We start from the raw sequence: 9,965 nt of genomic DNA on the forward strand, positions 1-9,965 counted from the left end.
TGATATCAGAAAAAACATATATGTTGTCTAAATATAGAACGTAAAATGTGCTCCTTTAAAGAAAAGCATTTGTATTTATTGTAATGCACTAGCAGGTAAATTTTATTTTGTTTAAGAGAGTGCGATGTATCATCTTATACAAGAGAAGTCTCATTTCATTATTATGAGAGACATCCAGATATGTTAGAAAAACAGAGCTTCTTAGAAGAAATAAGAAAATGAGTATTATCAATAAATCATTTCAAATAAGAGTCAACATACTTTTAGCATGCAGTGCTGACATATTAAAAGCATTTCTTTATATTGTATTTTTGAAAATCAATGACTTTTATTATTTTAACTCTATGAAATGTTATTTATCTGTCTATAGATATGTGACGATTTTCCTTTTGCTATTAGAAGTACACACTCGTTGTGTTTCAATTTTGCAACAAGACTTCAATTTTGCTTCTCTTCATCTTTATAAACAGAGATTATACTGTTTGGTAGTGTTTTATTTTTATAGATTAGGCAACTATCCTTGACATTGTCGGATTACAAGATGATAAGAGGTAACTATGATTTACTTAAAATATTAAACGTCCTTATTGCATGAAGTGTTTAATCACGTACGTAGAGTTTTCCAAAATATGCTTAATTATACTGCAATCAAGCAGTTTGCGATGCTTCCGTCGTAAATACTGTATAATCACATTATAAATAGCTTTAAATGTCCTAAGAAATCTTCTGAGTAACAGGGTACTCTATCAGAATTATGACCGAGTACTCGAATACTAAAATTGGTATTAATTTTCATCTATTATACATGTAGATAAAAAAAGAACTGTACGTATTCTTTTTACATAAATACACATGGCAAACATCACACTAGCATGGAACCAAAATGAATAATAGCAGTTCATTCTGCCATAAAATTGATTGACGCAATACAACACTATAATGTCTTCTCAATGTTAACATCTCTAGAAGATTTTCATGGATACATTTGACATGTCAGTAGTTCAAAAATAGGTCGTAATATCTTTCATAAAATGTTTTACATTGTTCAACAGTTGAAATGGTTATAAAATTACACTTTTTTTGCTAATGATTTGAAATAATTTAATACAATTATCCAAAGACAATATGTATTACGGAATAATATTTTATTAACATATGTTTTGAAATATTTAAAAATATATATTGGTACCGGTAATTCATAGATTGTAAGATATTTTCTCTTTAGTTTGTTTACATTAAAAGTGTTATGCTTCAGAATAATTTAGAAAAAAGTTGTGTTCCGGGGAAGAAAGCATCATAACTCTTGTAGACATGTCGGCCTTTAAGTGGTTGTACTGGCCTATAGTTGTTAACTAAAGCCTCTCTCATTCCCTCGTGATTTACTGAAAATAGATCGGCAAAACATATATCAAGTACATGTGAAACATTCTATAGATACCTTTTCCATTTGTTACAAAATAAACAAATATAAAAGGTACAGAAAATAAAGAGTATGAAGAAGGTAAGCAACTCCTTTAGGACGATTTCAAGATAAGATAGCCATAGTTTTGAACTCTTATCGAGTTATTGTAATTCAAGGAAACTGAAGTGTATATTTATTACATACCATGCCCAGTTGAACTACTGTGATTGGATTTGCTTGGGAATAAGCAATGCCGGAACACATTCAACTGGAACAAGTAAATATATGATTGATATAAATTTCATAAATTGTAATAAGTAGTACATGTATATTATCAAGATGCCAGACTTTATGGTTTTTTTTTCTAACTAATTTTATCTCTAGAAACCTGTAAAACTAAAAATATATTATAAATTAATTATCTAATATGGCCTAAATGTAGCAAAATAAAGCGCTGGATTGAATTTAAATCTATCTAAATAAGTCTTTTTCTCGTATTATTGTTTGTCTTTAACAAACCTGTAAAACTACTTATGTATGAGGCACAAGTGTGTAAAATTATTTATATCAAATGACTGGTATGTAAGTTGAAAATTATTAATATGTAAACTTGGCATATAATGATAAATACTATACATGCCTGTCTCTCTGATAGCGTTGCTCTCTTTTCAAAAACTGTCCATATGACACTTTCTTGGCAACCAGGTGTTGTAAGGGAGCCTTGGTACCTATAGAATCGGCGAGAGTTACGAGGCAGCAACTTCGTGATAGGAACAGCTGGAATCTGGACGCGATTGTCCCAATCTAATTATGATAAATATTACAACTTAAACTTCTATAGTCATTTTTTCTAAACAGACAGTACACAAAAGAAAAATATTAGGCAGCAGGGAAATAAAATTTCATATCTAGCTAAACATACAAAAAATAAGACTTTGCAAATAACTTAAATAATAAAAGCGTAGATACTGCACAATGTTCACAAAATCATCTTCTTCTGTATGTTATGTCATAGCAACATTTTGTCGGAAGTTTAATTTAGAATACTTCACTAACACGGGGCTCCATCCAAATAATATCGGTACTTTTGGCAATACCCTGAAAGGTTTATTTTACCTGGGTCTCTTACTTGCTGGATTGCCTGTATCATAGGGTCTAAAACAGGGTTGTCCTTTGTCGATACCTCGAAAAGTACTCCTAGAACAGCAAGTCCATCTGAATGTTTTAGGGCTTCTTTCAAAGATTTATATTTGTCCGAGTTCCAGTTTACAATATGCATCTAAAACATTATTAAAAAAAAAATAATTCTTAGGTCAGAAAAAAAAATATTTCGGTTTCTAAATGGAGAAAGTTAGCAATATTTATCCTTTAATACCTCTTTTTTGAGAATCAAATTGTTTTAACTACCAATCAAATTGCCGAAAAAAATAACCTACCCAAAAATTGAATTGTTCAAGCTGTTAAATCATGTTGTTTTGTTATTTGACAAATTGTCATGCGACATATTTCGCTGTAATTATTTTGATTATAAATAAACTCGTATATGCCCATATGCAGGATCGCTCAATTTAAACAAATACAAAATAAATTGACTAAAAAATGCCCAATATATGATATTGGGTTCCATTTTTTACCTCTAATGGGAAAGAAACACCATTTATAGTATGTTCAGATCCATGGCGATCGTTATCTCCCCAGTGGAAATGTAACTGTGCTGTACTGAATACATTTTGTAACCCTCCGTTATATACAAAGAAATTACCTTCTGTGTTTACCTGGACTAATTTTGGAAAAAATGGTGTCATACAAATAAACGAGACGTGAAAATTATAGATCGTACAATTACAGAAATAGATTCATATTCCTTTGAATTCATGAGTAACGTTTATCTTGATCTATGCAAATTTATGAAATATCTGAAATATTTATGAAATATATTTTGTTCCGCCTATGCTCGACTAATATGGTTGATATAATATCTATATCAGTGAAATTCCCAACATTTCAAAATTATTTAATTATATTAATTGTGAACTACAAGTTCTTAAATGGATAAAATGTTATTGTAGCAAATAAAAACATTACCATGTTAACGGCTACTTACTAGAATGACCATTGTTTACTACTATCAATTTTGATCTTGGTGTTGGTTTGCTGAAAGCAAACTTTTCAAGGTACGGACTGTAAATAGCTTCGGGAGTTTTAATATCTATGGGTGACTGGGCCAGCCCCTTGCATGCTGGATATTGATTAGGCCAGTCGTCTGGTCCTGGGAAAGATACAAATGTCATGGCATATTAAATGAATAAAGTAAAAAAAAATAATGTATTAACTGTAAGCTGCATTAGATTTGATTTTACAAATTTTCAAATTGATGATCTCAATAGACGTTAGCTTGTTAATCATTATTTAATTAGAACATTAAATATTCAACTCATCATTGTATGCTAATTAAATATATTATAATTCATAAGATATAAAGATGTCATATGTCTGATTCAGTTTTAATTATCATTGAATATAATAAACATCAAACAACAGAGAGTTAAGCTTTACTTACCTTGTATATAGCTTACGTGCGATTGTCACTTATGTATGGCAGTAAAAAAAAGAGAATACTGTAACCAGCGTTACCCAGGGTGTCATGATAATATTATGTGATTTCAATAGCAAAACAAAATTAGCACTTGTAATGAACATGATGATCTGATCTGCTTTGTTTGATGCTCATATGATACATATTATATAGCAAACAAAAAATATATCTTGATAAGGGCATATACCTTAACTTGATAAAAATTCACAACTGATTTTCTCTTTTCTCTACATTTATTTAAAGTTAAAATAAACCTAGTTTAAATTGTGGCATCTTTTATTGACACTTTGCTTGTGTGGCAAACTGCATCATGTAGAACTTAATTGCGTGAACGCCTGCCTCATAAAAGGTTACAGCTAGGGATCTACCTATATTAATTACATTCATAATCATCACAGGCGATTTCAACCTGGACTATTGCAAACCTCAGACAAAGAAAAAAATAGAAGATTTTTCAATTAAATTTGGCCTGACCCAAGTCATTTGTGAGCCTACACACTTCACAGAGCATTCTCAATCTCTCATTGATCTTTTCCTTGTTTCGTCAAGTGATCTTGTGTCTGTTAGTGGAGTAGGTGAGCCCTTTCTTGATCAGAATATTCGCTATCATTGTCCAGTCTATTGCTGCCTTCGATATGAAAAAGGACAATCCAATACCTTCAGACGCAAGATATGGAACTATGCTTCCGGTGATTTTCACTCTCTCCGTAGAAAAGTTTTGGACTATAACTGGAATACTTGCTTTAATCAGAACATTGATATTTACACTACAAACTTTACAAATGCACTTCATACTCTCTGTGAATCATGTATTCCCTCTAAATCAGTCACTATTAGAACATCGCAACCAGCTTGGATACACAATGACATTCGTAAAGCAATAAGACACAGAAAACAAGCATATGATAAAGCTAAACGAACAAACTTACAAGAACATTGGACCGCATATAAACAATCTCGCAACAAAACCATAACTCTTGTGCGCAATGCAAAGAAGACACATTTTAACAAATTAGCACAACAATTAAAAAACCCAGACATTTCCACCTCAAACTTTTGGACAGTAATCAAACAATTCATAAAACCAAACAAAACATCCAAAGAAATTCCAGCACTAAAACATAATGATCAAATATTTGAAACAAACACTGATAAGGCGAACGCACTAAATCATTTCTTCCAAGCGCAAACTCAACTAAATGAAGCCAACAACCAACTACCAAACACTTGTGTTAATCCAGTAGCTCCGAAACTACATTTTCTAACAATAACTCCGACCGAAGTAACTGATGCACTTCTACTTCTGAAAGCCGGCAAAGCCACAGGTCCAGACAAAATCAACAACTTTGTTTTGAAACAACTATCTGTCGAACTATCTACTCCTCTGTGTAATCTTTTCAACTATTCAATACAGTCAGGGAGAGTTCCACCAGAGTGGAAGATTGCTCAAGTCTGTGCTATCCATAAGAAAAATGACCCACAAGATATTAGTAATTACAGACCGATCTCTTTACTTAGCGCCCTCAATAAAGTTCTTGAGCGTATCCTACACAAACACATCTTCAACTTTTATCATGAACATCACTTTTTCTCTACCTTGCAATCTGGTTTCATGCCTAACGACTCTACTGTCAATCAACTAACTTCCATTTATCATTCCTTCTGTCAAGCCCTAGATGATGGGAAAGAAGTCAGGGCTGTTTTCTGTGACATATCAAAAGCCTTTGACAGGGTGTGGCACCGTGGTCTTCTCTTTAAATTACATCAAAGTGGTATTTCCGGTCAAATCCTTACGTGGTTTGAAAGTTATCTTTCAGACAGAAAACAGTTTGTTGTTGTCTCTGGTACTTCCTCTGATACTGTAACCATCTCAGCTGGTGTTCCTCAAGGTTCCATTCTTGGACCGCTTTTGTTTCTAGTGTACATCAATGACATTGTAACCAGTATCTCATTACCCATACGTCTTTTTGCTGATGATACAACTTTGTATATCATTGTCGAAAATCCAGTTACTGCTGCTGAACAACTCAACATAGATCTTCAAAACATCAATGCCTGGGCACATCAATGGCTTGTTTCCTTCAATCCCTCCAAAACTGAGTCCCTTATAATCACACGAAAACAAAATAAAGCAGTTCATCCACCTGTTATTTTCAATAATACAATTGTATCAAACGTTCATATTCACAAAAACTTAGGTTTACTTTTTCAGAAAATGGCTCCTGGTCAAACCACATTCAAGACATCAAAAACAAAGCGTGGCAGCGTATAAATATTCTTAGAACCTTCAAATTTACCCTTGACAGAAATCTATCGAAATAATATATATTTCCTTATACGTCCAATCCTTGAATATGCTGACACTGTATGGGACAACATTACAAAAGGCGAACAAGAAGACATTGAACGAATCCAATTAGAAGCCGCTCGAATCATTTCCGTGTGCTACTCAACTTGTTTCTCTTTCTAAACTATATCAAGAAACTGCATTAGAACCACTCCAAACCAGAAGGACTAAGCACAAACTCATTCTTTTCTATAAAATGGTAAACTCTCTCGTTCCTCCATATCTCTCAAATCTTGTTCCAACATCAGTTGGTAGTGAAACTCCTTATGGGCTTCGCAATTCTGAAAATATCAGAAACGTCCACTGTAAGTCTCAGCTATTTTCCAATTCTTTCCTGCCATCAACTATTAACGCTTGGAATAATTTAGCACCCGACGTCCGAAACTCATCCACTTTATCATCTTTCAAACATGCTTTAAATAGAGACATAACAAAAGTTCCATCTTACTATTATACTGGAAGCAGAGAAGTGTCTATCTAACATGCTAGATTACGAATGCATTGCAGTTCTCTTAAAGAACATCTTTTTTCTAAAAATATCATTGAAAGCCCATTGTGCACTTGTGGAGAAATTGAAGACACAAAACACTTTTTTCTTGCATGTCCAATGTATACTAATCAAAGAACAACCATGTTAAACAACCTCAGCAATATCACACCAATCACTGAAAACATTCTCCTGTTTGGAAATGAATCTCTTGACTCGGACAAAAACGAAACTATTTTTAAACATGTGCAAGGCTTTATAACACATACACAAAGATTTAAGCGCTAATTAAAACCCACTATCGCTTCGTCCCTGAAAAAGACCCACACATCTCAAATCTTTCTTCCCCTCCTAACTTTACTTCATGGACTTTCCTTACCTTTATTTTCTCTCTTTGATAATTACTAAACTTAAAATGTTTTAAAAATCAAAACATTTTTCTTTTTGATTTTTTTGTCTGTTTTATCTGTTTTTCTCTTTATTTAAAACCAGGTCTACCATTTCGTTTATTTATTTTGTTCCGGTTCAAAAATGTTTCAAATGAAGTAATATCGTCAGTGCAGATTCTTATGACAGACAGAAGCGAGGCTTAGTATAAGCTACAAAGCTTTATCCTCTATTCTGTATGCTATACTAACACAATGATTGTTTTAATTATATTTCTATTTGTTATTACTAGATTGTGTAATTTTGTACAACATGTGTGTAAATCTATTTGGAAAATAAATATTGTTTAAACCAATTACATTCAAAAATGAGACTGTTCAATTATTCTGTGACAATGAAAATTACTTATGTATTCAAAGTCTACCAAAAAACAATATCTGAATTTCAGTACAAAACAATAACTGGTCATAAAAGCTATAAATATATTTGACTTCCTTTAACAATGTCTCCTTTTGACATTTTATAGCCATATATAATTAGCCAGTTATGATTATGTAATGATAATGGCGACAAATAAATCATAGAAGAAAGGCACATTTACATTTTGTACTTTTCAGTTTGCTCACAAATGAAATGAAATTTAATTCAATTTAAACGCATATATCTATACTTTATATTTAAAGTGTAAGGGTGGACATACTCGTATAGAACACTTTAAAACAAAATTAAGACGCACTGATGAAATAACGTTAAGGAGTCTATAATTAAGCGAACTTTAGCATTGGCATTCAACATGTAAAGCAATAAAAAACACTTCCATTCAAATTGTCTTTGGTAAATGACTTTTTCCATTTTCTTTGACATAGGTGAATATTTTGATATCATTAATCAACTCAACTACTTTATTTAAATGACTTGTCAATTTCAGTCGTATCTGTTGTTTTTTCAGATGAGAACAAACTGAAATATATCAGTGGAAACAGGCATACAAAAAAGTAATACGAACAGTACATTGCTTTATCGCCATAGCCATTGAAATATAATAGGTTACAGATTCAAGTGATGTATTGTGTTGGATGTCTTCAAATAAATACCTGGTTTTCCATTCACATTTTCATAGACTGAAAAAACAAAATACTTTTTTGAATTAAACGATTTAAAATTGAACAAAAAGTTTTAAACAATATGATTATGTACAGCAAAAGCGCTCATTGAACATAATTATGGAAACGTGGATGACGATAATATCCCATAATTAGGATGATGATAATATTTGCTGTATCAAAATACAATATAAATATGCCACATTCGTTTTTGTTTCTTCATAACATACTCTTTCAGGCATCAATGTTTTACCGTTGGTTTCTACAATGTATTGTTCTCTATCGATGTTTTAAAGATTTATTTGAAGAATTCAGAAATACACATAACTTAACCTTCAACAACTAAATTAGTTAAAGCTAATATAGTGATAGATTCTACTTCTGAATATTTTTTCCTTTTTCTATTTATATATAATCCATAGTTATTTCTATTTTCTTTCCCAACATTAACCAGATTTTATATAAAAAACTAAACTAAATCTCATTGAACAATGCTTGGTTTTTCAAATTGATAAAAATCTATAATTTATTTTCAGATCAATATGATGTTTTCTTATCACAATATCGCAATTTCTTGGCAATATGTATATCATGCATTATATCACAAAAAGTATTTATTTACCGTTGTGACCACCCTTTCCGTTTGCATTTGTCACCAAAAATATAATAAGAGTTATCAAATAAAATATCCAGAAATTCATGTTCACATAACGATTGATGTTCTTTCGAAGCTGGTCCTTATGTTAAATGACAGCCGTGTTTTATAAGGATTAAATACAAACCTTAAGGTACTAGAATACCGACATCTAATATATTTATAAAAAACGTATTATTTCAAATTTTCTTTGCTAATTATATGTATTCGATCCTGACAAACATGTCCATTAGGAAATACATGCAATGCAGAGATGCATGTTTTAAGAAGGTTGCATGACATAGTAGTGTCAGAAAAAAACACATGTTTGGTGTTTACCCGTATGTTAGACAAGTTAAATTGAAACATTCATTTTGTTTGTCATATACACCACTTGTGTAGGTAATTCATAGGTTTCCACTGCACTTAATTAATATTTTCATACAGTTTAACCTTTCATATAAACATGACAAGTGTAATCTTTTATTGACATTAATACATCCTGCATTACAATAGCTGAATTATATTTTATGCGTTGAACTAATTGACATGTGAATATATTTAACCAACAACGCTATGAACTTCTTGCTTTTGATTGTTTTATTAAACAAACAATTTTGAATATATATTTTATGATTCATGTTTCCGTCGTGAATATTTTCTGCAGTCAGTAGTTATAATCATGCACAGACCGATATGCAAATTACATTTCCTTCCGAATAAAAAAAGACACACACAAAAAACAACACATACATGTACTTGCCGTCACAAAAATAAATCCGGTTCCATCGACACTTTACGCAAAATATTAGTTTAAAGATGTTATCATACATGTGTCATACAATTGTATACAGTGGGGCTCTTACATGTTTCCATTCAAGATTATGATTACAACTGTTTTATTAACATTATGTTGACCAGTATTGTGACTTTAATTCAGATTATTTGTAGCCCATGTCTAACGGATCATCATACAGATTAAGCCATATCACCAATTCAGGTGAATATT

The 9,965-nt window shown here is 31.5% G+C and overlaps 1 protein-coding gene across 1 annotated transcript; it reads right to left on the reverse strand.

Annotated features, from left to right (window-relative positions):
• Positions 1–217: 217 nt before the first annotated feature.
• LOC132750607 (carbonic anhydrase 7-like) lies at positions 218–9,076 on the reverse strand. Its single transcript, XM_060740618.1, has 8 exons — positions 8,945–9,076; positions 8,314–8,340; positions 3,507–3,671; positions 3,037–3,182; positions 2,519–2,681; positions 2,043–2,206; positions 1,607–1,670; positions 218–1,382 (listed from the first exon to the last, which is right to left on the reverse strand). Exons 1-8 carry the CDS (start codon positions 9,021–9,023, stop codon positions 1,252–1,254), a joined length of 939 nt encoding a protein of 312 aa, XP_060596601.1. The 5' UTR covers positions 9,024–9,076; the 3' UTR covers positions 218–1,251.
• Positions 9,077–9,965: the final 889 nt, after the last annotated feature.

The sequence above is a fragment of the Ruditapes philippinarum genome, unplaced genomic scaffold (assembly GCF_026571515.1).
Source record: "Ruditapes philippinarum isolate M1 unplaced genomic scaffold, ASM2657151v2 ctg2898_1_1_1_1, whole genome shotgun sequence".
Classification (NCBI taxonomy): Eukaryota; Metazoa; Mollusca; class Bivalvia; order Venerida; family Veneridae; genus Ruditapes; species Ruditapes philippinarum.

Excerpts from the sequence above, each read along its gene's own strand:
- LOC132750607 (XM_060740618.1), bottom strand. The coding sequence starts at position 9,023 with ATGAATTTCTGGATATTTTATTTGATAACTCTTATTATATTTTTGGTG. Across the intron at positions 2,682-3,036 it reads GTGTTTCTTTCCCATTAGAG|ATGCATATTGTAAACTGGAA; the intron begins GTAAAAAATGGA and ends ATAATGTTTTAG. Across the intron at positions 1,383-1,606 it reads CAGTAGTTCAACTGGGCATG|TAAATCACGAGGGAATGAGA; the intron begins GTATGTAATAAA and ends ATCTATTTTCAG.